Raw genomic sequence first — 27,685 nt, 5'->3', positions numbered from 1 at the left:
GTCATTGTTTGTGTTAAGTGCAGATATTAAACACGTTTGCCTTGGGGATAAGCCTGTTTGCTTGTGCCAAGCTACCTAGGGGGTGAGCAGGGGTTATCTACTGTGTGTACTTTTTCACCCCGACTAGAAGCAAGGGTTCCTACTTGGTCTAAGGTACTTACCTCTGCCAATTAGAGACCCCCAGATCTAACACTTCCCTCTTCTGCGACTGATTTTCTTTGTGGATTTTGATGCATCTAAAAATCACTGCATCCATTGAGTCCTTTGAACAGAATTGCTTGGAACTTTTAAAGAATCATATTTTCAGTTCTGTATGTTGGATTTGTGTCATGTTGGTCTTGTTTGGTTTATATAAAGATACTTTGTTTTTCTAAACTGGTGTGGTGTCCATTTGTAGTGTCTTCACTGTGTTAGTGTGTTATAGACAAATATTTTACACATTGCCTTTGGAATAGTCCTGACTGCTTATGCCAAGCTACCAAGGAATTACTTGAGTGTGTAACTCCCATACTCTGAGAAGAAGGAAGCATCCCTACGTAGATAGGGTGAATGCCACTGCCAACTAGAGACCCCTATTTATAACAATGACAACATCTTAATTGTTAATTTATAGCTCCTTTGGTTAGGGAGTGCATTCTGTGTTGTTGCCTTTGCCTATCAGAAAGACACAGTTTCACAAATTGCTACTGGGTGATCATTTATTTTATTTTGCCATCATGATACCATGTTATGGGATTTACATGATAATTTGTTCACAAAGTAAAATGATGCATGCACATAGAACTACTTAAAGAATGAAAAAAATACTGCCCTGTCCCAAAGGTATCTACTATGCATTATTTTGCTGTATATGCCATTTAAGTTCACCACTTACAATACAACAATTATATTCAGACTCCTTTCATACTCTACTTTAAGAGAACAGTGTAACTCTGATATTGTAGTCTGTTCAGAAAATGCCCCCTAGCCTGAGCTTCAATATAGTTATAGCCCACAATGTTGCATTATTATGGGATTTTCTTTCTAGGAGAACTAGGGGCAATACCCATCTCTGCCCAAATGTTACAACTCATTTCTCCTAACTAAAGGTCAGAACTACAGTCTTCACCAGTGCTTGCTGCTTTTGTCTGTGTAGGAAAATCAAAAAAATGCCTGCCTGGCAATTCATCTGCAGCATACATCATAGGAATCCATGTCGAAAATACAAAAATAAAGAATCATATTGTAAAAATAGTGACCATTCATTAAAATCTGTATGAATTTTGGATATGGAAATATAGGAGGAGATTTTGAAGGCAAACTTATTTCTAAACCACTGTAGAACTGTGCTATTTACTGTTCTAACTCCACTCTTGGGGGCATATTTACAGTGAAAAATGGCACAGCGCGGCACCGCAAACACTTTTGCTGCACCATGCTGCGTCATTTAAAAAATGCAGGGATGTCCCATATTTACAAGAATATGTTATGTTATGTTATGTTATATGGTTTTTGTATAGCGCACGGATGCCGCAGCAAAGTGGCGTCCCGGCGCTTGGAGAATAATAACACAACACGGCAGAAAAAAGGAGAGGATAAAAGGAGAGCCTAAATTGTAGCAAAAAGGAAGGTTTTAAGTGCCTTCCTGAAAGGAAGCAACTCAGGAATGGAGCGCAATGGGGCCGGCAAAGAGTTCCAAAGGGATGCTGCCAACACTGAAAAGGAGCGGCCGCCCATCCTAGATTTTTTAAACCGTGGCACTATAGCCAGATTAGATCCGGCAGAGCGAAGAGCTCTGGCAGGGACATAGTGCTGGATGGTCTGTGCAAGGATAGGAGGGGAGGCTGTTTTGAGAATTTTAAAAGTTAAGCAAAGAGCTTTAAACTTAATTCTCTGCCCCACCGGCAGCCAATGAAGATCCTGAATGGTCCGACGAGCCGAGACAAACTTTGGAAGGCCAACAAGCATCCTAGCCGCCGCATTCTGAACCCTCTGAAGGCGAGATAGCTCAGCCTGGTTTAGGCCCAAAAACAGGGAACTAGCGTAATCCAGTCTGGTAAGAACCAGGGCTTGAACAATAATCTGTCTAGTCTCCGCATCGAAAAACTTGAAGATAGGTCGGAGACACTGCAGAGTACCAAAGCAAGTACCGGCCACACGTTTTGTGTGGGAAGTGAAAGAAAGCTTATTGTCAAACCACACCCCGAGGTTTCTAACCTCTGCCGCAGGGGAGGGGACAGGGCCAAGATCGGAAGGCCACCACTGATCTCCCCATAGTTCACTTTCCCTACCAAAAATAATGACCTCAGTCTTAGAGGCATTAAGTTGAAGCCGATTGTTTGCCATCCAGCCTGCCACAGCTTTTAGGGCTGACTGAAAGGTGGGGGCATCCATGTTGGAATCGCCGTTGAGTGCCACCGCCAGCTGCGTGTCATCGGCGTATGACACTAAGGAGAGACCAAAGCTGTGGGCTATCTCCGCTAATGGCTGGACATATAAATTAAACAAGGTAGGGCTTAGGGCCGACCCTTGGGGGACACCCTGGAGTATAGGGCGAGAGGCAGAAACAAAAGGGGGAGTGGAAACCTTAAAGGCACGATCCTTAAGAAAGGAGCGAAACCACTCCAGTGCCACCTCTCCGACTCCGGCTTCCATCAGGCGATGTAGCAGAATCTGGTGAGACACAGTGTCAAATGCGGCACTGAGATCCAGAAGGATAAGTGCCGCCGTCTGACCCAGATCCAACAAATGCCTGATGTGTTCCACCACAGCCAGAAGGGCAGTTTCTGTGCTGTGGCCTGCACGAAACCCATTTTGGGAATTATCCAATATATTAGCTTCCTGCAGATGAGAAGATAATATAGCATTAGCGTGAGCTTCTGCCAATTTAGCTGGCCAAGGAAGGAGAGATATAGGTCGGTAGTGTTCAGGCTTGGTAGGATCAAGGGCGGGTTTTTTAAGGATTGGAATAACCGTCGCCTGTTTCCAAGCTTTAGGAACACTACCCGAGCTGAAGGATAAGTTAATAAGGCCATGCAGAGCAGGATAGCAGCCTTCAGCAAATTCCCGAAATTGATTGGGTCTCATGGGGTCGTCCGGGGAGCCGGATTTAACTTTAGTCGTCAGGGAATACAGCACACCCCTGTGGTCTCCTGCTCTCCCCGGAGCCGGCACTAATATAGCAGCCATGCGCCAACACAGGCACCCTTGCACCATAGTGCAAAGGTGCCTGCGTTGCACGGATGATTGTGTTTGTGCAGGGAGGGGCGCCTTCCTGCACAAAATCAATCACTTATGGTGTTTTGCTACCTCTATGTGTGCTGCAAAATGCAAAAAACACACAATTGCAGTACACATAGAAGGAGCAAAAAAAGATGAGAAATACAAATATTTCTCCTTGTTCCGCCACTTTAACGCCTCCCCTCAAAAAATGTTGGCACTGCCTCAGTGTTAGACCTGGCATATCTTGGAGTGATTACCCCTGACCTTTTGCTTCTACCTCCTTTGCTTTTAGATGCTTTGGGTACTTTGCCACTGCTGATCAGTGTCAAAGTACAATTGTTCCCTGTGCAATGTGTAATGGTAATTGGTTGGCCATGATTGGTATGTTTGCCTTACTAGTAAAGTCACTAGTGATGTGCACTGTGTATGCCAGGGCTAGTAATGCAAAGGAGGGCAGAGAAGGAAACTCAGGCCTTCAGTGTAGGGCCTGCAAGCAGTTTGCTAAATTAGCATGTTGTCCTGACAAGTGCAACCACTTGTCAGGCCTTACTTTCCCTTTTGCGTACACAGTGGGCTCCCCTGTGGTAGATCTCAGGTAACCCCTGGGCAGGGTGGAGTGTAAGTAAAAGGCAGGACATATACTGAGGTGTGTGCTATGTTCTGACAGTGAAAAACACTCCATTTTGGTTTTCACTGGTAAAAGGCCATCCTGCTCATAGGACAGAAAGGGGGAGGCTTGGTATTGTGTTTGTTAGCCTAGTTTCCCATAAGTTTAAAATAGAGAGGCGAAGTTAAGTATGTATGAACTCACAGTGTCATACCACATATTTCTATGAAAGTGGATTTGTCACTGTGTGTTCAGAAACCACTCTTATAGAAAGTGGCTGAGTTTTGTGCTTTAAGCATTGCTGTGTGTCTCTGCTGAATGTGTATTGACTGTCTGGATCTGAGAGGTGAGAGGAGCCGGGGAAGGTCTTGACCCAGGGAGGGGTTGAGATGGCACCAGGGTGACCTGCATCTGGAGAGTAGGTGGAGGAGAAGCCCCGGGAGGTGAAGAGGCCTGGGTTGTTGCTATAAAACAATGGACCCCTCTCCCGCTGATTGATTAAGGATCCAGACCCCCGCATCAAAGGGAGAAAGGTGACACTGGGAGGGAGAAACCCAGAACTGATTTAGGCAGGGGCATCAAAGACATCTAGGGGTATAACCATGAAAACGGAGACTCCTGAACGTTGGAATAGAAATGGATTGAGACTTAAAAGGCTTGAACCCATTTTATGGTCAAGAGGAACCTCTGCTAAGGAAGGAACAACTGAAGATACTGCTGGGACACACGGAGGAGAAGTGAGACTCGGACTCGCTGGTTGCGTGTCATGGTGCACAGGAGGCATTAATGAGGAGCAGCTGCTCAACGTGTGCATCAGAAGTGGAGTGAGTCTTGGATGCACAGGGTGCGTGTCGGGGTGCACCAGAGTCGCTGGTGAAAAGCGCCTGGTCATCGAGTGCACGGTAGGAGAAGCGAGGCTCGGACACGGTGAGCGTGTCGGGGTGCGGCCGAAGGCGTTGGTGAAGATATTGGGGCACCGGAGTTGGAGTAAATCTCAGTGAAGCAGTGTGCCTGCTTTGGTGCATCCTCGGACTGTGGAGGTGATCGGTTGATCATCGTGTGCACCGGAAGAAAGTGAGTCTCTGCAGCGCGGTGTGTGTGTCTTGGTGCCAACTGAAACCGCAGGAATGAGTGCATGGAGAAGGTGCACTCGGAGTCAACGTGAAGTTCCATCAGCGTTGTGTGTGTGGCTTTGTGCCAGAAGAGACCCAGAGGGTGATGTGGTGAACATGCACCAAGAGAAACGTAATCTCGGAGGCGTGGGGTAAGTGTGCCCTGCGGACGCCTGAGACCTTCTTAAGAGTCGTGGCCCAGACCGGCAGCCCCGGAGGAGCTGAGCTAGCAGGCCGAGAAGCTGAGGCCCATTGAAAAAGTTCTGCACTGAAGGCCCAGTTCGCTGAAGGAGGCGAGGAGTGTGGGGTAGCGCCCCCAGGTAACGTGGACTGGGCGGGGTACGGGCTCAGAGGGACACTTTCTCTGCCTCTCAGTCCTTCTGGAGACATGAGCCTTTGCTTCGGCTCAGATTGGGGCTCGTACTGACCAAAGGAGTGGCAGTACTGGGGCCGGAGTGAGAAGCTGTACTTTATGTCATCTTTGATACGTGTGGGGGGAAACTGTTATACAAGGGGCTGATTGTCATAATGCACATTGCTAATATTGCTGCTAACGAACTGCAAGACTGTCTTATGACGCCTGACATTATTTCTGCATAACAAAGGACACAATTGTGGTGCTACGCATTGCATTATTTCTCCATTGCAAACTACAGGAGTCTAGCGGCCCGCATTGCATTATTACTTTATTGCAAAGTACATGATTGTAGCCACACATTGCATTGTTCCTTAATTGCAAAGTACATGATTGTAGCGGTGCGCATTCCATTATTTCTTCATTGCAAAGTACGTGATTGGGGTGTGACACCTTGCATTAGTCCTTCATTGCATAGTACATGATTGTAGCAGTACACATTGCATTATTTCTCCCATTGCAAGGTACCTGCGTGTATTGTTACACATTGTATTATTTCTCCTTTGCCCAGCACAGGATTGTAACGTTACGCAGCGCACTATTGTTTGTCCAATGCAACGTGTGTGAATCTAGCATTGCAACCAGCATAGGATTTTGAAAGCGGTGGTTGGGATTTGGACCTACCAGCCAGCCGGAACAAATATTACCCTTTATTATATGTTGGATTTTGTATTGTGTGGTCTGATCGTATACCTTTTTATATAAAGTTTATACTCATTTTATCAAACTCATGTGGAGTCCATTTGTGGTGTCACCAGTGGGTTGCTGGGAGTGTGGTTGCACATACTGTACACTCATGCCTTGAAGATAGGCCTGGCGGGGAGACGAAGGAGAGCAAACCGCCACTTACCTATGAGACCTGTGAGACGCCGCCACCGCCAGGAGTCATACTGTGGCAGCCAGGTACTCGGAAGCACGCCGCCACCGCCAGGAGTCATTTTACTGCTGACTGCACGCGCCGCCGCTCCGGGACTACAATTCCCGGCAGCCTACGCGGCGGCGCGCTCTGTGACACCGCGAGAGCGCCAGGAGGCACACATAAGCAGCGCTGCATCCGGCAGAGTGGGGGAGACGAAGGAGAGCAAACCGCCACTTACCTGTGAGACCTGTGAGACGCCGCCACTGCCAGGAGTCATACTGTGGCAGCCAGGTACTCGGAAGCACGCTGCCACCGCCAGGAGTCATTTTACTGCTGAGTACACGCGCCGCCGCTCCGGGACTACAATTCCCGGCAGCCTATGCGGCGGCGCGCTCTGTGACACCGTGAGAGCGCCAGGAGGCGCACATAAGCAGCGCTGCACCCCGCTTCGCGGGACGCCCGGGGCTAAGCCCGGGCAAAGGGCGGGCCCTCTACGGCCCTCATCGGCAGGAAGAGACAGGGACAGGGCTCTGACCCCTGGCCAAATTGCTCAAGTAAGTTATCTTCTCCCTATTGGAACTGCTAGTGATTGTGATACCTCCTAGTGTTTTACATTACACGGATTCATATAGACGCTACTCGATATATCTGCCTCCTAACATGTCTAAAGCAAAATCGACTGTCCTTCTTAATACCATAGACAACTATATGGTTCAGAAAGTTGCCAAAATTAATAATGACAGGAGATCATCCTTGGGGCTGAGCCTCTCTCCTGAACTGCCTTTTGACAATACACCTTTACCTACTCCTGCTCTTGATATTAGTAATGAAGTGTTCCAGACTCCGGAGAACAATTCACTGACCCAGCGCCCAGTAGCCATTGCTGATTCAGTACCCGAGAGCACACCTGAGGAAGAATTAATACTCCTAGAAGAGGAGGCCCCTGCACCGGTCCCAGCACCAAGAGTAGTGAAGGAAGGGGAGAAGAGCATATCTAAACGGGGTGGCCTTCGATCAAGTAAAAAGCGTCCTGATGCATCCCCTCTGGACAATAATGGAGAGGATACAAGGGGAATTACTGAAGGAAAGGTACACTTGGATGAAGACCAATTCAAGAAGTTGCTAAATGCCTTAGATAATAAGATTAAAACTATAACCAAGCCGCTTCTAATTAAAATAGACCAGCTTACGGAAGAGGTAAATAGGCTGGGGGGTCTCCTGCAAAAATCACTTGAAGAGAAAGCGAACATTCCAACGTCGAAAACACTCATAGTTGAAACAAAAAATACCCAAACCGCCCCCAGGTTAGAACTACTTGAAAATACTCCCCTGTTCTCCACGGAGAGCACTGACCTAGGGAGGGAGGGCCCCAGGGATTTACATACCAACCAGGGAGATTCTGAAGGGCTGAGACAAAGGGACAGCAGGGTATATTTTAACCCAGAGAAGGGGCCTGTAGAATTAATAGTAGAGGCATCTCCTTTAATATTGGTGCTGGCAAATGTCCCCCATTTGGAACCAGGGCAAGTTGAGAACATCCCATCCCTGATAAATAATTCACTACATTGGCTATCTAGGAATATGGCTTTTACCCCGGGAGGCAGGGACCAGCTGGCGCAAGAAGTAGTTAAAGCTAGAAGAGTTGAATGGATCGGGGGTGGCACTAAAAAATTTAATGGGGATTGTGTGGTGCTACACCTGTCTGATCCAGAAGTGCTGCCAAACATTCTAGCGAATATATACCCCCCCAGCGTAGATCAACTGAAATAGTGCCACTAACACTGGACTTCTTTTATACGAAAAGAGGAGGGAATACTTTAAACCCAACAATGTTGAAAACTAAATGGATCCCTGTACAAAAAAAAGCCAGAACCCTTGATATAAGGAATAATTGGGGAATTCCGATGGAAAATAGGTTCTCGGCCCTTTCTGGTCTTAATGAGTGTGATTGACTGGAAGTACGGACGAGCATAGTAAAGAATAATGTTGTAGAGCCCCAAGAAAGTGGAAATGATGTCCTTATAAAGCTTTTAAAAACAAATCAAAGGGAAGGTAAGACATCTGGGCACAGTGTAGATCCCCCTAACACAGTAGAGCATTTGCCACCAAATCCCCGTACCATTACAAGCAATGGGGAAATTAGTCCCACACTTCCCTTGCCCCACCATAAGCAGGGTGCCTCATTACAAGAGCGGCCTAATCAGACGAAAGCTAGTCTCAAACTTATTTCCTGGATCTTGGCGGGAATCCACCATAAACTTAAAACCACCAAATGGTGTGAATTTATTGATTCCCATGATGTTATCATGTTACAGGAAACTTGGGCAGTGGCACCTGTTTTTCGCCAGGGCTTCTTAAATTTCTTTGTCCCCGCAAAAAAGAATACTAAAGGGCGGCCCTCAGGGGGTCTAATTACTTGGGTACGGCAATCCCTACAATGCACCATCAAGCAGAGGCTTGCCAGCAATTGTGACCTACTCCCAATTGTGATCACCTGGCAAGATGGCCATAATATGGTCTTATATAATATCTATGCCAGGGGAACCCAAGGGGGCAAAGCCTCGGAAGTGTTAGGTGCATTCGATAATGATCTAGAGACCCTTCCGACCCATTATACTATCCTAGTGGGGGGAGACCTGAACACAACATTTGAGCCACTAGGAGTCGAGGATAATGAACTGGCCCTAGAGGAAGATACCAAATGGGGAGTTCCCCAATTGGATCTACCGATGGTAAAGAAATGGACAGAAGTAGCAATTCAGGTGAAGAGCTTGTGCTTGGGTAGGGGGTTGAGGGCAGTAAATGGCCGCACCCCCTCAGACCTGCAGGGCACGCATACCTTTGATAACTCGAGGTCAAGTAGTCGGATGGACTACATCCTCATAGATGTTAGAAACTGGCACAAAGTAGAAGACATGAAAGTGACATCGAGATTGGAGAGTGATCACAACCCATTGTGCTAAAAGCTCATCTAACAAGGAAAGGGGTGTTACTACATTAGAAGTCATCCCAACTAATAATCTCCGTCATATTAAATGGGCAACTTTGGTAGATAATCCCGGGGATATGCAGGACTTACTGGAGGTAGTTAGCAAAGAGGTTAGCAGTCTACAGATCCATTGTAATGAATTACATTTTAACCAACTTATTGAAGAGTCACAGCCAATGTTTTTTACTAATTTACAGAGGTTTTTCCTAAAAAAAACACAGAAGGGGAAGGGTGCTGGTCCCCCGAGAAAAAGAGGGTGGTATGACCACTCATGCAGAAAGGCGCGACAGAACCTCAGTTTAGCATTGAGGACTAAAGTAGGTGTATTAAAGGCCAGGGATGATTACAGGAAAGCCCAAACCAGGGCAAAAAGACTGTGGGATGAGAACTTATGGTTAGACCTTAAGAAGGCATGTGTAGCCAAACAACAGAAAGAGTTCTGGGCCATCTTAAAGTGGGGTAGTGGGGGAATAGCAGACTGCCCAAAAAACCATGTAGCGAAGGAAGCATGGGTGGATTTTTTTAAACCACAATATGCTGATAATTTGCCCCAATCAACCGAATTGCCCCCAGAAAGAGTATTCTACAGTCATGGAATATTCTCACTGAAAGATGTAAACGAGGCAATGGATGGGGTAACTAAAGGTAGGGCACCAGGAATTGATGGAATACCAGCGGTTGTATTTTTATCTGACAGAGCCAACTGGTGTAAATATTTCGTATGGCTTGCGAATTCTATCGCACAAGGAGCAATGATCCCACCAACATGGAAGGGTGCGGAGATAATACCAGTCTTCAAAAAAGGGAATAAGGCTTTACCAAGTAACTATAGGCCCATTAGCCTTATCGATTCGGCACAAAAATTGATGGGCAGGATGATTAAAAATAAAATTCAAGCCTGGATAGACGATAAGGATATCCTGTCCCCGTATCAAGCTGGCTTTCGACCATTAACTAGCTCTGTTGACCAGGTATTCCATTTTTTAACTTTGTTTTGGAAAAATGTAACCCTGATAAATGGACCATTATATGCTGTTTTCGTTGACTTGAAGTCAGAGTTTGATCTGTTGCCCCGACAAAAACTTTGGATTGTTTTGCGCGATCTCGGAATAAGCCCCGAACTGTTGACTTTGCTTGTACGCATGCACGAAAACAACTACGCCAGGATTAGGTGGGGAGCACAGGGAGACGTTACTGAACCTTTCCCCGTGGAACGTGGGGTCAGGCAGGGTTGCGTCCTGGCCCCCACCCTATTCTCCCTTTATATCAATGGCATAGTAGATTTTCTAAAGCAATTTCCGACAGATGCCCCGATATTAGATGGGGAGCGGGTCCCAGTATTAATGTTTGCTGATGACACTTTACTAGTCTCGCGGACCCCTAGTGGTTTACAAAAGACAATCAACGCTTTTGGAGATTTCTGTCGGATTTGGGGCTTGGAACTAAATACGACAAAGACTAAGTTTATGAACCTGAATCCTGCAAAGCAATTTAAGGGAAAAATGCATTTTAATGGATCTATTTTGGAGGAAGTGAATGCTTTCACCTATCTAGGTATTTCTTTACAGGCCAACATGAACTGGAAATCTCATATGGACTGTGTGGTGCTAAAGTTCAATCAATTGGCTGGCACAAAAACATAAATCTTCATTTACAAAACCCATTCAGCCTATAATGGAGATTTATAGTATGAAAGTGCTGGGCGCTTGCCTTTACGGATCAGAGCTATGGGGCTTCACCAACTTGAGTACTTTGGTTACTGCAGAAAACAAATTTCTCCGCCGAATGGTTGGTGTCCCGCAGAGCACTCCCTCGATCCCGCTCCAATACAACCTTGGGAGGAAGAAGATCAAGGATATGGCTAGATTGCGTCGTCTTTTATATTGGAGGCGCATAAAGACTACTCCTGAATTGGGCAATTATGCATCAGCTCTCATGGACATTATTAGCTCTGATCGGTTTCATAAAATACCCTGGCTTAAAGAAATTAGGAACCTTGCTCCAAAAATTGCACCTAGACCATCTGTGGACTGTAGCTGATCCCCAGGCCTTTCCATCTAAGGCATCATTGAAAAAGATGTATTGGGACATGATATACAATACTGTTTTGACTACCAGTCAACCTTCCATGTTGGCATCCCAGTTCTTGGATTCAAAAATAATATTAAGATCAAATTGTGCCCCCAATCTTGCTATCGCCATAGCCAAATACTTGGGATGGGCCTGGATAATACGCACGCGCACTTTAAACTGTAACTAATTATGTAAAATGGAATGTGTAATTTTAAGGACAACCCCAATAGTTAAGATTTTGCACTGTGACTCGGATTTTATAATGTATGAATTTTATAAATTGAAGTATTCGTCAGCACATTGTAATTTGATGGTATTTAATATGTATTTTATGCTGATCTTAAAATTTTAGAGTAGTATTTATATTGTTTAGTTTAGGGAAACATGCTTTTATGACAATGCTGTCGAATAAAGTATTTAAACTTGAACTTGATAGGCCTGGCTGCTCGTGCCAAGCTACTAAGGGGGTGAGCAAACAATGTCTTTACCTGTCCTAATGTTGAGTGAGGAGTCCCGGGTCTTGCATTTGGTGACAGTGGTGTGGGACTGGGACTCCGGCTTTCAACACTCAGAAGGCAAAATAATATATTATGTGCAAGGAGAAACACAGACATCTGAACATATTTATGCGTATACTACCATTTTGCCTAGTCTAACACTCTTACGTACTACATACAATAAGTGTTTCATAAAATAGTTTGCCTATTTTAAAAATAGGCAAAAATAGCGCCTGTTTTGCATTATGCAAATTCTGCTGGAAAATCTTAATTTGGCTTGGTTTTCTATTTTATTGACTGCAATGCCGTTGTAGTTTCCCTGATGTTATATTGCTGCCAGCTGTAACAAGCCAGCTGACAGCAGCAAGATAATTTTGAAAAGATCTGCAATGATAAAGGCTTTGTTCCAGGGGCAGCACAACATGGCCCTTCAAGCCTTCTGCTTTATGCTACTTTATAGGAAAAGGGAATGAGTGATGTGAGTTACAGCTTGATATAAATATGCAAGTACAGCAATGGAAGAAAGAGAAGCGCTTTCCATTTCACCTGCTGGAAACATGATCTCGTAAAAGATATGATGTGCTGTTTTAGGTATACATTGAAAAGAGTAAAATTGAAACAAAAATACACAAAAAACCTACAACAGTAAATGCAGTATTGCATGCTAGTAGTCTACACCCCAGACATCTTATTCAAAGTATACCATACGGAGAAATGATTCAACTGAAAAGAATCTGTAGCACCAAATGCGAATAACAAAAAGCTCAACAAAACAGTCGATCTAGGTTCCTCGAACGGGGCTATACCAAAAGGTGTATTGATTCCGCCATATCCAAAAGTAAGTTGACCAACAGGGACACTCTCCTAAAACTCGATGTATTAGGTGATAAGATAGACATAACAGATGATGCCCCCAGATCACCAGATACATCAAAAACAAGGGTTAATGACTATTTTAGGGTGATAGTGGGTTATAGCAAACAGAACAAAGAAATTAATCGCATCATCCAAAGAAACTGGCCACTGGTTAAAAATGACCCTGTTCTAGGTCACATATTACCCACAAAGCTCTCAATTACCAATAGAAGCGCTCCTAATATGAGGGATAGGTTGGTCCAAAATAACCCAATGGACAGACAAAAAGGCAAAGAAAAGACTTTTACAGATGTAGAACCTGTAAAGCCTGCCAATTTGGCATCAATACCACAACCTACAAAAAAGCCTTTAGTACGCAAGAACAAGTTATCAATAAAGCTCTGTCATGTAAGACTGAATTTGTTGTGTATGTCCTCAAATGCCCCTGTGGGAAGTAACAAGCTACAGGGGCACAAGAGGATTTTACAACATATCAGAGCTATGAACAATCAAGAACCTGTGTACCCAGTCACCCGCCACTTTAAAGAACACCATCAGTCAGACTCCAAACATCTGAAATACTATATAATTGACTGTGTACCCTTTAATAGAAGGGTGGTGACCGGGTAGAACCCTATGAAAACTAGAAACCCGATACATCTTGGAACTGCACTCCCAGAGCCCCAATGGCCTGAACGTAACAGAAGATCTTTACACATGTCTCTAACATTCAATATCTAAGGCTCTTATCGTGCATTTAGATCTCCATCATTTTTTTTTGAAAAAGCTTTATTTGAAAAATCTGAAAAAAATAATCGAATAAAAATGAACTGTATCTAGAAGGTAGAAACTACAAATATGCAGCTACATTTAGCCTCAGGGTCGACAGAAGACTGAACAAGATGAAGGCTTTTATCTTGATTTTTAATTCATTATTTTTTAAGTTATTTAAGTAACTCTCGACAAAGGCTTTTGTCGAACAAGTATTGATATTTGCACTAGCACTTTCTAATCAAATTCCACTTTTAAATTTGTTTCACATGGTATTGTCATGTCAAGCTAATTGCACACGGCCACAAAACATCATTTAGAATTAAATATATCAACAGATATCAAGTCCACGTATGGAGCAATAAATACATGATTACAATGGGGTACAGTAATATAAATTAACAATAGGATTTTATGGATAATTTTAGACTAGGTTTTTATGGTAAAATCTATGTTTATTTATTTATCTACACTGAAAAAACCATAGGTTTCACACATGTTATAGTTAGCTGGACATTTCACTCATACACAACCATTGAAATTCCTCCGTTATAGTTAGTTCAGCTAATTATAACTCGCGCACCCGCAATGCACTGCTGATGACGTCACATATTACATCACTCATGACATGGTCAGTGACATCACTCATGACATCACTGATGACATCTCAAATGACAGCTAACTATAACGTGTAAAACCTATGGTTTTTACAGAGAACATATATATACACATATATATATATATATATATAGAGATATATACACATATATTTTTAGGCACATTTCTTTGCCTCCATTCCGAGTTCAAGGTCAGACTTAATTATATTTTAATAAGCAAAAAACAGGGGGTTTCAAATATCAAATGATATTTAAAATATCTGCAACAGGAAATATATTACAGGCAATGATGCTTACACCGACTAATAAATTAAACACATTCTAACATTTTCCACACATTGTCCAAGAACAGCCAAGGGAATGATGGAAATAAAGTGTTACCTGGTGATAGCCATTATAGTCCATATTGCCTGGAATGGGGAATCCTGGGGCAAGGAGGAGCTCCCCTTCCATCATTTCTGGTTTAATGTACTCCTCCAAGTAGGTCCTGCAGAGACGTCTATCCCAGTCATCGGTAATATGGCCACCATACATGATCTCACCGAAGAGATAGCGCAGATCATCGTAAGGGACCTGCAGAAACATGGATGGGAAATGGTGTCACAGAAGCCAGTTAAATCATGTTGCATATTGTGTAAAGTTGTTAGCCTACACAAGATATGCTTCTCTAAAGAACTGTGCCACAGCACACTATAGCCAAGCGTTGTGGGAAAATATTCCTTTTCCAGCTTTTTGAAACAACACCTTAACAGTTTTTCTAGGTTAAATTTGCAGTTACAAAGAGGTAATGTTTATCATAGAAGTTTCGAAGAGGCATCGGAAAAACAGAAGGTTGAAAATGTAGTGTAACGCAAAGACAGGGCTGGTCAAGTCTGTGGCGTTTCATTAGGCAGGGGTATGGGCAGATCCCCTTACCTTTTTATAATATCTATGTTTCTATTTCAGGCACTGCATGGGTTTCAGGAAAGGCTGATGGGGAGGGGCATGCCAGTGTAGGTAAACACACAGTAGTTTCCACTGCATTGCAGCTTTTCCAGAACACACTCTTAAAAATCTGTACTCTTAGACTCAACCATCTCTTCTATTGGGTAAACCAATGCTATCCATTAAACTGCATTACAGCGATGTCAGACACAAAGCAACTACTCTTATTGGATACAAGAAGACAATAATACTTCATCATGACAATAACATCAATGGTATTCCAGAGGCTAAATAACAACCAACTATGGACTAGTGTTAACACATGATAATTGAAATCCATCCATCGGCAAGAAGCCTACTGGTATATCTGATAGCACCTTCCCACCACAACAAAAACAGGAAATTAGCTTCATATGTTGGCATTGGGACAGAGACGTAATTAACTTGTTAAAAATCGAGCTCAGACAAGTAGAGTGGACAATCATCAGGACCCTCTTTCAGTTCATGTCAAATATGTTATTTATGTATTGATTTTTACATGTTATAGAACTGGAAAGAGTGCCATGGGTGTCAGAGCTCTTCGGAATAAACATAAAATCATTCAGAATGACAAAAATAAAAAATAAAAGGTTACAACACATTAAGCAGGGTGACTATTGTACAGTGGTAATGGATCCAGTTATTGTGCCCTCCTGCAAACTAATGAGGACAGTTATGAGGCCAATTGTCCTTGGTAATGAGAAACCCCTTACCCATTGATTCCATAGCAGGGAAGTGTACCAGGGCAAGTAAGAATATTCGTAATAACTAGGAAGAATCCTTATATTGAATCCAGTAGAAGGGAGCGTCAAGGAGCTGCAGAACCCACCTGACGCATGTGTCTGCCCACCCGGGGGTGAAACCTGTGCGCAGAAGTTCCTGCCCCGCTGGGGAGACTACAGCCCCCATAAACCCCTACTATTGCTACCCCGCATGAAAGCGCGCCACAGTCCCAAAGGGATAGTACCCACCTGATGCCTGATGCTTGTTTCTGCTCAGCAGGGTGAAGCCTGTGTGCCGAAGTTCATGCACCGCTGGGGAGACTACAGCTCCCATCAACTCCTGTTCTTGCTACCAGGCATAAAAGTGCGCCATGGTCTAGCTGCAAGGGAGGTGCCCGGGCCTTGCCCGGACAAAGCCTGGGCCAAGGGCAGGTCCGCCCACACCCATCCTCGCTAGGAAGAGGCAGAGCTGGGCCTTCCATCTAAGCTGTGCTTCTCGGGAGAGTTCACAACTTGGACCACCAAAAGAAGCGGATTACTCATAATCGGTAAGAGTAAGGTGACAGACTAAAAATCAGGAGGGGGTATATTGAATACCCTCGATTCCTTCTAGCCAAGGGCAGCAAACATTCTGTCACAGGAGATTGAGTTGACAGAGCACCGCCTCTCACTGGAGGAAGGCAGGAAAGGTACGGACTTGTTAGCAGCTAACCTGAGGTGCAGCCTGTAATGGATGCGAGGGAGGACCTCTGTGCACCTTCCAGTTGCCCCTCAGAAACTTTGCTTTAAGTTAGGTCCCTTGTATCTTCAGACTCTATAATGGAGCCTGCGTTTTAGAGGAAAAGAGGAGCTGGGAAACCATAGTCAAAAATCTGAAGGTCCTGAAAACGATCAAAACCACCCCGGAGGCAAAGACCATGGACTTCTCGTCGTCTGATGATGACTTCTTGTTGTCAACTAATGAGGATTTATATATTAGATTAGAAAACATGGTCTGTTTGTTGCTCCAGCCGTTCACCCACAGATTGGTGAGGATTGAAGAAAGATTAAATAGCCTCATTAAAGATGGGATTACAAGTGAGAGGGGCCCACGTATACCATCTCCAGGGAGAGCCCTGCAGGCACAAGGGAATACCATAGGGGGGGGGGGGAATTGTGCCCGATTTATCTAATCTTCCGAGCCCACAGCTGGTACCAGATGCCTCTATCCTACCCCACCCCTCCTTGCCCTTTTCATGTACCCCAAAAACACGTTGCAGGGGGTAATATAATGGAGTCAATGAGAACTCCTGTCAATTAAAGTTGTAATTAAATCAGGGAGGGAAGAGAAAGGGAAGTGGTATCAAGGACAGCTGTGGGAGCTACAGGGCAAAGCAGGAAACAGTTTCAAACATTAGATCTCCCCCTGCTGCTGTTTAGGTCCTGGTAAATGCTCCAAAGGCGAGAGAGGGCCAAAGGGAAGCAACAGAACAGCTAATAGCTAAAATACTCTACTGGATGTCGTCCCATGCAAGACGTCATGTAATAAGGGGCTGCACTTTGGATAGACATATCATTATGGCAAGCAGGGTGTGATGGGTGGGCCACTCCGCAAAAGAGGTAATGGGGGACTATGTGGTTGTCAATTTTGATTACCAGTATGTGGTAAGGAATTTGCTAAGGGAATTTTCAATTTTTTTTATACGGTACTCAGATCACTGTGTCCCCACTGGATTACTTTTATAAATCGATGTAACCATCATCTATTGAATCTGTGAGAGGCCTTACTGGTATGGCCTGTCCTTCCCCTTTTGCAATCCAAGGTCCTGGTAGACCTGTTAGAACATGGACATGAGCAGAGAATCGCTTGCTCCTTTGACTGACCTGGAGTCTTGAGACTGACTGCCCCCTAGTGTTCTAAATCATAACTTAGTCGATGATAATGAGGCAAAAAAGCAAAGAGGAGCAATATCTCCATAGGTGTCAATGTCAACCAGCGATCAAAATTGCAACCTGGAATGTTGCAGGCCTTGGTTTGAAGATGGGTAACGCACAGTGGATGTGTATTTGGCAGGAACAGGATATATTATGTCTACAGGAGACTTGGGCAATAAATCCTATATTTATAGACGGGTACCGATCGTATCAAGCGGAATCAATCCCAGCCTGGACAGGTAGAGCCAAAGGTGGTCTATTGACTTTAATATGAAATACATTGTATACAAGCTTGAATGCCCATCTCCCTATTTTCATTTTTTGGTATTTGAAGGAGAAAACAATTGGTACTTCCTTCAGATAAACATTTATAGTAACAGCTTTGGTGGGAATATGTAGTTGGTGATAGTTCTATTGGAAAAAGAGATTGATAAAATCAGTGGAGCATTGCAAAATAAATGTAATAACAGTCTGTGGGTAGGTGATTTTAATGTCCAGCAATGTAAAGACTCAATGGACATGGTTTGCGGTTTAGTGGACCTGGAGGGTGATGCAATTTACCATTTACACATCATGAATATGGTAATAGCCTAAATCGGATGCTATCCACTTGGAATCTGGAAATAACTAACAAGGTAGATTTAAACACAGGGGGTTGTGTAAAAACTCTTTCCCGTAGTGAGTATGAGTCCACAATCGATTTTGTAGTAGCTTCTGAGTCTCTTCGAGGAATCATTTAGCAAACAGACACTAAACTTTCCAACTTTAAATGGCCACGCAATCCTGTTTTTAGGTTTAGATATTTTTTATTGAACAATGCAAGGAAATAGACCAGGAGCGAGCCACAAAGGGCCCTCCGGGTCTGCCAATACATGCATTGAAAATACAGACAAACACATACCCAAACTTTCCCACCCACCACCCAATAGGAAGAGGGAAGAAAAGGAGAATGAAGAAAGAACCCACCTCCCCCGATCCATTACTACGGAATAGCACTACATTGGACATGTTGTCGTGCACATGACTAGGGTAGACTATGTGGTGGAGTCCATGTGTGGTGAGGTGCAGGAGGTGTAAATATTTTGAGCAATATAACTCCCAAAATTCTAGGGCTAACAAGGCAAGGAACGGCTGCCAATGGTCGCCAAAAGAGGTGCCCTTCCTGGCCAAAGTGAGTTAAATCTTTTCCATGCCTAGCATGTGCCACAGTCATTGGTACCACCATGTGTGCGCAGGGATGCGGGTTGTCTTCCAGTGTATCAGTATGTTTTGGATGGCTGGGCACAGTGCTATAGCTATCTGTTTCCCTCGTTTGGACTTCAGGGGATAGGTGAGTGGGTTGGGCACCCCTAACAAAACATACGCAGGGAACCTAGGGAGTTCTGTATTTAAGTATTTATTGATCTCATCCAGGACGTGCATCAAATAAGTCTGGAGATGTTCACCCTCCCATAGAAGGTGAGTCAGCGTGCCCCTCCTCCCGCACCCCCTCCAGCAGTCTGGGCTCTGAGTGGCATCGGATTGGTGTAGTCGTTCCGGGTGTAGTACCAATAGTATACTAGCTTGGTGAATGTTTTGGTTAGACCAACATGAGTCACTATGTGGCACGCTCTGTGGCATGCACCCTCCCATTCCTTGGAGCTAAGGGCCCGTCTAATGCGCTTCCAGCGTGATAGGTATGGGTGTATCTGGAAAGGAGCTGTTTGTATAAGTCTGAGATTAACTTCTTATCTGAGGACCTTGTGATGAGCCATAGTTCATACTGGGTGAGAAGCCTAGACGCTTGCGCTTGATTGTCAGAATGCATGGCCCAATGTCACACCTGCAAGTAGTGCATTCACTCAGATTCAGAAAGGCCGTAATCGGCCTTAAGTTGCGAGAGGGGTATAATATCGCCTTTGTCGAATAGGAAGCCTAAGGCTCAGCAACCAGCTTCTCTCCATGGCGAGAAGGCCTGCAATGCCAACCCGGGGCTGAAGTCCGGGTTATCGAAGAGGGAGGTGAGTGGAGAAGGGAAGGTCATCAGGGTGTGTCATGTGTTGGTCCGATCCCAGACCTCAAGGGTTGTGCGAGTCACCTGTGAGGCGTATAAGTTGGGTGGGCGGTGAGGATTCGGGCGGAAGGGAATTTTCATAAGGGATGTACCGGCTACTGCCCGGTCTTGGAAGAGCCAGTGTTTCTCGGATTCGGCTCGGCTCCAATTGACTAAGTGTCGTAACTGCGTGGTGTAGTACTAAAGCGTGAGATCTGAAATTCCGAGGCCTCCCTCATGAGGTGGGAGGAAACTCACTAGCTGTTTCATTCTCGGCCTACGGCCTTGCCAGATGAACAGGGAGAAGTCTGACTGTACCAATTGTAGCCAGCCAGTAGGGAGGGGCAGAGGAAGTGTCTGAAGAAGTACAGAATTTTGGGGAGAATTGACATTTTAATGGCCTCTATACGACCTAGCCATGAGATTGGTTAATGTTGTCATTCCATTTCTGTAGTGCGGAGCGAATGTGTGTGTGGAGGATGGAGTTATTGACCTTCTGCCTGGCTTGCAAAGTTGGAGCCAGCTGAATGCCCAAGTAAGGTACTGTCTCATTGGACCATTGCAGGGGGTGTTGGGCTTGGAGGTCCGACTGAACTTGTGGAGGCAAGGAGAAATTCAGCACCATAGACTTCATTAAATTAACCTTGAAGCCGGAAGCTCTCGTGAATGGGTCTAATACCTCCAGGAAGGTCCCCAGGGCAGCCAAAGGGTTCACGAGAGTGACCAGCACATCATCCGCATACAGACTTATGATGTGCGTGTCCCCACCAAAGTGAATACTCGTGATCGGGGGTGGTTCCTGACCCTCTTTGAAATAGGTTCCATGTAGAAGGCAAAGAGCAAGGGCGAAAGAGGGCACCCCTGTCTCGTACCCCTACGTATCGGGAACGGCGTGGACATGTGACCATTGACTCGTACTGTAGCTGTGGGGTAGCAGTAACAGTTAAAAATGTGTGTTCGCATTTTGTCTCCTATTCTGATGAGTATCAGTGCCTGCTCGGGTTAGGGCCAGTGGACCCGATCCAAGGCCTTCTCCGCGTCAATGGTTAGAAGCATGTAGGCACCAGGGATGGCGGGAGGCCTTTCATATAAGATACATGACCCGTTTGGTGTTATCACTCGTTTGTCTCTGTGGAATGAACCCAGCCTGGTCGGGGTCCACAAGCCCTTGCATGTAGGGTCCCAGCCGCACGGCTAGTGTCTCTGTGTATAGTTTCAGGTCAATATATAATAGCAAAAAGTGCTGATACGACCCACAGATCGTGCTGTCTTTCCCGGGCTTGGGAATAACGGTGATCACCGCCTCTAACATGGAGAAGGGGATCGCCTCTGGTGTCGCAAAAGAGTTAAAAAGCTGGGTGAGCAAAGGGGTAAGCGTGGAGCAGAACTGCTTGTAGAAGGCCGCGGTGTAGCCATCGGGGCCCGGTGACCTGCCCAATTTCAGGCGAGCGATGGTGGATATGACTTCCTCTGGTCTGATCTCTCACTCTATGTGGACCGGCTGTTCCGGCGCGAGAACGGGCAGGTGAGCCTGGGTGAGATAGGCATCAATATTTGCCTTCTTCGTGGGCTGCTCATTGTAGAGCTGTGCGTAAAAATCGCGGACTGTCTCAGCAATGGCTGTGTTGTCTGAGTGCAGTGTTCCTATGTAGTCCCTAATCTCCCGAACCCCTTCTCGCTGCCGAGCCCACCAAAGCTTGTGCGCGAGTAGTTGCCCTCATTTGTCCCCACCAACATAAAAGGAGTGTCGTAGGCACATTGCGGCGAATTCTGCCTTGTCCGGGTCTAGAGCTGCCAGTTGCATCTGATTAGCGGTCAGCTGTCTGCAGACACTCGTGCCCTGGTATGTTGGTGAATCTGTTCGAGTTCTCATACTTTTGGTGTCAGTTCCTCCCGTTTCTTCCTGCGATCCGTGTTGTCAGCGGATGAGATGGATGTGATTTCTCCCCAAATTACCACCTTGACGGCCACCCACTGAGTGGAAAGGGCCGTGTCAGGATTATGATTATGCGTTAGGTAATTATCGAGAGCTCGTTGTATCTGAGCGACTGTGTCTGGCCGGTGTAGTAGGGTGTCCCGGAGCCGCCAGTGCCTTGTCAGCCGCTGTATTTGTGGAAGGGTTAAAGTCATCACCCCTGGGGCGTGGACAGATTGCGTCGCCACCAGTATATCAACCGAACGTGTGGTGTCTTGAAGAGATTTTGAGCCTAAAAAGTAGTCCAGTCTGGCATATGTCTTCTGTGTGTTAGAGTAAAATGAAAATACCTGTGATTGAGGGTGGTGGTGTCTCCACAGGTCTGAAAGGCCCAGATCTCGTAGTCTGGTAAGCCCTGCGCAGGAGAGAGCACCAACCTGGGTGGTACGCTGCTCTGATCAGTCCATGTCATTAGCTAACACCAGGTTAAGATCTCCCCCTATCAGAATGTGTTGATCATAAGTTGCCATGACCTCAGTGAGTGCATCGTGTAGGAAATGTTCTCGTCCGTCATTAGGGGCGTAGATAGACCCCACTGTCAAGATGTGTCCCCCTATGGTAAATTAGTGGATGAGTAGCCTACCGCTGATCTCCACACCCTTCAGTGTCGCTCTCCTCTAGAAGCCCCTTTAAACCAGGATAGCGACCCCGGCAGTCTTAGTGGGTCTAGAGGAAAAACATTGTGTCTGGAAGGAGCGGGACCGGAGTCTGTAACAATCCTTTGGGAGCAAGTGTGTCTCTTGAAGGAGGCAGATGTCTGCCCCGGTACTCTCCAAGTATGATAGGAGTGCCCTCCGTTTGACAGGATTGTTGAGTCCTCTCACATTGAGAGTGAGAATTTTAACTGGGGACAACGGCATCTAGGCCTCAGGGGGGAAGCAACGCCAAACAAGCGCCTCTGCCAGGCCAGAGCCCTGATGGGGCTTAGGGCGGACTCCGCGTCTCACTGATGTGGGAACAGAAGCATAAGGGCACTCTGTGGACCGGGGGTTCGCTTCGGAGAGGAAAGAAAGAAAAAGAGAGAGTGAATAAAGAGATGAAAGAGAGACCCCAAATACCTGAAATAAAAAAGACAAAAAGGCGCAACAAGCACCCAAATGAATCCGAAAACCAGTCATATACGTCATCCAAGAATGATCAGAATAGAAATCTGTTGGGTGCTTGTGTGGCTTATATTAGACCAAACCCCCCTCCCCTCCAACCCCTAAAAGTCAGGAAGAAAGGATACATCCTGATGACCAGGTACAGTCACTCGTTAGACGCCTTGGTTAGGGTCCCCGGTAAGGCTTCTTGAGTGGCCATTTGTTCCATCTTGACCACTGCGGGGTCCGGACGCTGAATGTGGCGGCAACGTCTTTGTTGCTGTCATTTCCATCTACCATCGTTGGGTCCGGGGTCAGGGCGCTCCCCCCCCCATCCGGTTCCTCTGGGTGAGTGATCCCCAGCAGTTTGCTTGCTTCAGACAGGGAGCAGAGCTAGTACAGTTTGCCATTGTGCCGGAACACCAGGCAAAACGGGTGTCCCCAGGAGTAGGAGATGCCGCGTTGGCGGAGGACCTCGGTATTGGACCGAAAGTTTTTATGTTTCTGGAGCGTGATGGCAGCAGGAAATTGGTAAAGGGGGGGGCGTCTCAAGCAGGATTTCCTCCTTGGTGTGAAAGTCTTGGACACAAACCAGGATGTCGGCTGGTGGTGCCATTGCTGTTCTGAGAGGGCCTACTCTATGTGCACGGTCTAGTTTGAAATCCGCATCTGGGGTGTTGCCTAGGATATGATTGAAGAGCTCATGCACATATGTAAAGATATCGCCGGCTTCCTCATTGGAACCCACCCTTCGGATCCTGATGTTGTGGTGACGGGAGCGGTTCTCGAGGTCTTCTAGAGGAGATTGCAAGTCAACCTGTTTTTCATGTTTGCGGAGTACCTCCTGTTGATAGCCTCCAGATCGGTGTCCCGGGAGTCACTCTTATCTTCTAGATCTGCCACTCTCTACCCAATGTCGTCAACGACTTTGCGGATGTCTTTGATTTCTGCCATGAGAGCACGTTTTACGGTTTGGAGGTTGTCCAGCAGGGCAACGAAGAGGGATTCCAAGAAGGCCCTTGTCACTGGTGCCTCTGCTGAGGCCGCCATCTGCGCCATTGGGCTCAGTCGCTCCGTGTCCTTGGGCCCTCCTCCTTGTGCTTTGGCGAACAGGTCTTTAGGTGATTTTTCTCTGGTGGCCAACTTGTCTTTCCTGCCTTTGGCGGATATCATATTCATAGCTCCTGTGCTCTTGGTATTCGCAGCCTAAGGGAGGGTGTGGTAGGACTCACCGTGCACAATGGAAGTCAATTTGATGGCCCCACACTCTCTCTCAGGGGTCTGATCTTTGTGCAACAACAGGGAGCCTCCCTCGGTGTGGAAGAATGCCCCTCTAATAGACCGTAAGGGCTCTCCTCAGGTGTGCAGGTGAGTGTGCTATCGGGGCCCAGGGAAGGCCGCAACGACCTATTACAGGCCTAAAGAGGCAGGGGAACGAAGTCAGGGGTCATTATCCGTGCAAAGCTGCTCCGGGGAGAAGGCAGGCTTGTGCATGGAGCAGGTCTGAGTCTGTCCCATCCAGGGCGTCACGTTTATGGCTGGTTGCAGAGTACTCACGGTAAAGCAGACCCAACCCTGAAAGCCTTATAGGTAAGTCGTTGTAGCCAGTGGAATTGGCACAACCCAAGTCCTCAATGGCAGGGGGGTCCCATCAGCAGTGTCCCTCGCGACCAGCTCCACGTAAGCCCAACCTCACCGGGACCGGCCCAAGTGCCCCACTAGAGGCCCAAAACTGCTGGCCGACCGCTATGAGATCCAATGCGACCTATGTGTTTCAGTGAGGTCACCACCATTCAAAGTCACAGGGAAGGGCCCTCTTTGCACAGGTGGTAGCATGATCCACCACAGCTGGGTGTCGGAGTGCTTCACAGTGTTGAAGGCCGAAATGCCTCCCGTCACACCATCCGGACCACGATTCACCTATACGATACCACCTCTCGTCTTGGAGATCGCTGAAGGGTCCACAGCAGCACACAAAATGTTGCATGGTATGCAGCCGCCGGCCGCCGCAACTACAGCCCGTCTAACGGTCGTGAAAAGTGAATATCAGTCGGACCAGCTAGCACTACAAAGAGAGTCTCCGCTGGAGGTGCAAAGTTCAGGCTGCAGCAAAGGATCCGGGTGTCAGGGAGGCCCTTTGTGGGACCCACCGCTGACCAAGGTGTGTCCAACGAGACCCGGGGGTTATGGTCCCAGCTGAGTGAGGGGTTGGCACCTGGACTCACCACCTCAACTCTTCAGGGCGTCTTGCTGGGCCAAAGGCCGGAGCATCTCCTGGTGATCAGCACAATCTGCTGCCGTATCAGGAGCCCAGGTGTGAAGTCGCTGGCAACCGGGATCCTGCTGAGGGGCTGCCCCGGGTCTTGAGTCACTTCGCTGAGAGTCTTCTCCTTTATTCACTGGTTGTGCAGCGGAATACAGCCTGGGGCAAAGCCGGCGTCCCCGGCGAGGCTGGTCTTTCTGCCTCTGGGAACTCAGGGCATCGACCCCACCCTCGGAGCCATGGCGACCGGCACCTCGCGCCACTCCCAGCGCCAAGGCAGGGACCGGTCCGGAAGCCTCAGATGGAGTCACAGAGTCCTGGGAAAGCACTCCAGGTAGGTCATCGAGTGTACCTGGGTGCTGTGTGGTATGTTGCAGCTATCTACTGTGCGGAATGGGGCCACAATCCTGTTTTTAGTGATGTTTTGGGCGGGTGCTAGTAATTTGCCAACAGTAAAGGTATTAAAGCCAATTAAAAAGCACGGTTACCATCTAAAATGGGATCATATTGACAAGGCGAAAGAAGTTCCACAGATTTTATGTAAGCTGGAAACAGCCCTACAGTGTTTAGATCCGTGGTACTCATAGTATGGCCAGCGGATCGGCAGGCCTTCCTTGGTGGCCTGCGGACCTTGCAGGTAATGTACCCATGGCCCCCCAGAGAGAGTGGAGAGAGAGAGCGTGGAGAGAGAGAAAGTGGAAAGAGAGTAGAAAGAGAGACTGACTGACTGACTGACTGAGAGAGAGCGAATGCCTGAGAGAGGGACTGACAGAGAGAGAGAGAGCGAGAGAGACTGACTTACTGAGAGACGGACGGAGTGACTGACTGACTTAGAGACTGTTTGACTGACAGACACTGACTGACAGAGAGAGAGAGAGAGAGAGAGAGAGAGAGAGAGAGAGAGAGAGAGAGAGAGAGAGACTGACTGACAGAGAGACAGAGAGAGAGAGTGACAGAGAGAGAGACTGACTGACAGAGAGAGAGACTGACTGACTGAGAGAGAGAGAGAGAGAGAGAGAGAGAGAGAGAGACTGACTGACCCGGAGAGAGAGACTTACTGACTGAGAGAGAGACTGGCAGAGAGAGAGGGACTCACTGACAGAGACTGACTGACAGAGAGAGACTGACTGACTGACAGAGAGAGACTGACAGAGAGAGAGACTGACTGACTGAGAGAGAGAGATTGACTGACTGAGAGAGACTGACTGAGGGAAAGATAGACTGACTGACAGAGAGAAACTGGCTGACTGAGAGAGAGATTGGCAGAGAGAGACAGAGAGAGAGAGTGACAGAGAGAGAGACTGGCCGAGAGAGAGGAACTGACTGAGAGAGAGACTGACTGAAAGACTGAGAGGGAGAGACTGACAGAAAGAGAGAGAGAGAGAGACTGACTGACAGACTGACTGAGAGAGAGTGACTGACTGAGAGAGAGATGACTGACTGACAGAGACGGACTGGCTGACTGACAGAGACTGACTGACTGACTGACAGAGATAGAGAGAGAGAGACTAACTGACTGAGAGACTGACAGAGAGAGCGCGAGAGAGAGAGAGACTGAATGAGGGAAAGATAGACTGACTGACTGAATGAGAGACTGAATTACTGAGAGAGAGACTGACAGACAGAAAGAGAGTGACAGAGAGAGAGGCTGACGGACAGAGAGAGAGACTGACTGACTGAGAGAGGGAGACTGACAGACTGGGAGAGAGAGACTGACTGACCAAGTGTGAGAGACTTACTGACTGAGAGAGAGACTGGCAGAGAGAGAGTGAGAGACTGACTGACAGAGACTGACTGACAGACAGAGAGAGAAAGACTGACATAGAGAGACTAACAGAGAGAGAGACTGACTGAGAGAGAGAGAGAAGAGAGAGAGAGAGAGAGAGAGAGAGAGAGAGAGAGAGACTGACTAAGAGAGAGACTGACTAAGAGAGACTGATGGAGGGAAAGATAGACTGACTGACAGAGAGAAACTGGCTGACTGAGAGAGATTGGCAGAGAGAGACAGTGAGAGAGTGACAGAGAGAGACTGACTGACTGAGAGAGGGAGACTGACTGACTGAGAGAGAGAGATTGACTGACTGAGAGAGACTGACTGAGGGAAAGATAGACTGACTGACAGAGAGAAACTGGCTGACTGAGAGAGAGATTGGCAAAGAGAGACAGAGAGAGAGAGTGACAGAGAGAGAGACTGGCCGAGAGAGAGGAACTGACTGAGAGAGAGACTGACTGAAAGACTGAGAGAGAGAGACTGACTGAAAGACTGAGAGAGAGAGACTGACTGACAAACTGACTGAGAGAGAGTGACTGACTGAGAGAGAGACTGACTGACTGACAGAGACGGACTGGCTGACTGAGAGAGACTGGCTGACTGACAGAGAGAGACTGACAGAGAGAGAGACTGACTGACTGAGAGAGAGAGACTGACTGAGGGAAAGATAGACTGACTGACAGAGAGAAACTGGCTGACTGAGAGAGAGATTGGCAGAGAAAGACAGAGAGAGAGAGTGACAGAGAGAGAGACTGGCCGAGAGAGAGGAACTGACTGAGAGAGAGACTGACTGAACGACTGAGAGAGAGAGACTGACAGAAAGAGAGAGAGAGAGAGAGACTGACTGACAGACTGACTGAGAGAGAGTGACTGACTGAGAGAGAGACTGACTGACAGAGAGAGAGAGAGACCGACTGACTGACAGGGACTGACTGAGAGAGAGAGAGATGACTGACTGACAGAGACG

General features: G+C 46.8%; 1 protein-coding gene across 1 annotated transcript in view; it reads right to left on the bottom strand.

Annotated features, from left to right (window-relative positions):
- DNAH9 (dynein axonemal heavy chain 9) overlaps positions 1 to 27,685 on the bottom strand; it is a 1,435,662-nt gene that overhangs the window by 145,809 nt on the left and 1,262,168 nt on the right. Inside the window, exon 65 of the mRNA XM_086930591.1 lies at positions 14,378 to 14,569. Coding sequence (XP_086786717.1) covers positions 14,378 to 14,569 — 192 coding nt within the window. The remainder of the gene's footprint in view (positions 1 to 14,377; positions 14,570 to 27,685) is intronic.

The sequence above is a fragment of the Lissotriton vulgaris genome, chromosome 7, assembly GCF_964263255.1.
Source record: "Lissotriton vulgaris chromosome 7, aLisVul1.2, whole genome shotgun sequence".
NCBI lineage: Eukaryota > Metazoa > Chordata > Amphibia > Caudata > Salamandridae > Lissotriton > Lissotriton vulgaris.
The sequence above is the reverse complement of the archived record's forward strand: the minus strand, read 5'-3'. Positions and strand labels throughout refer to the sequence as shown.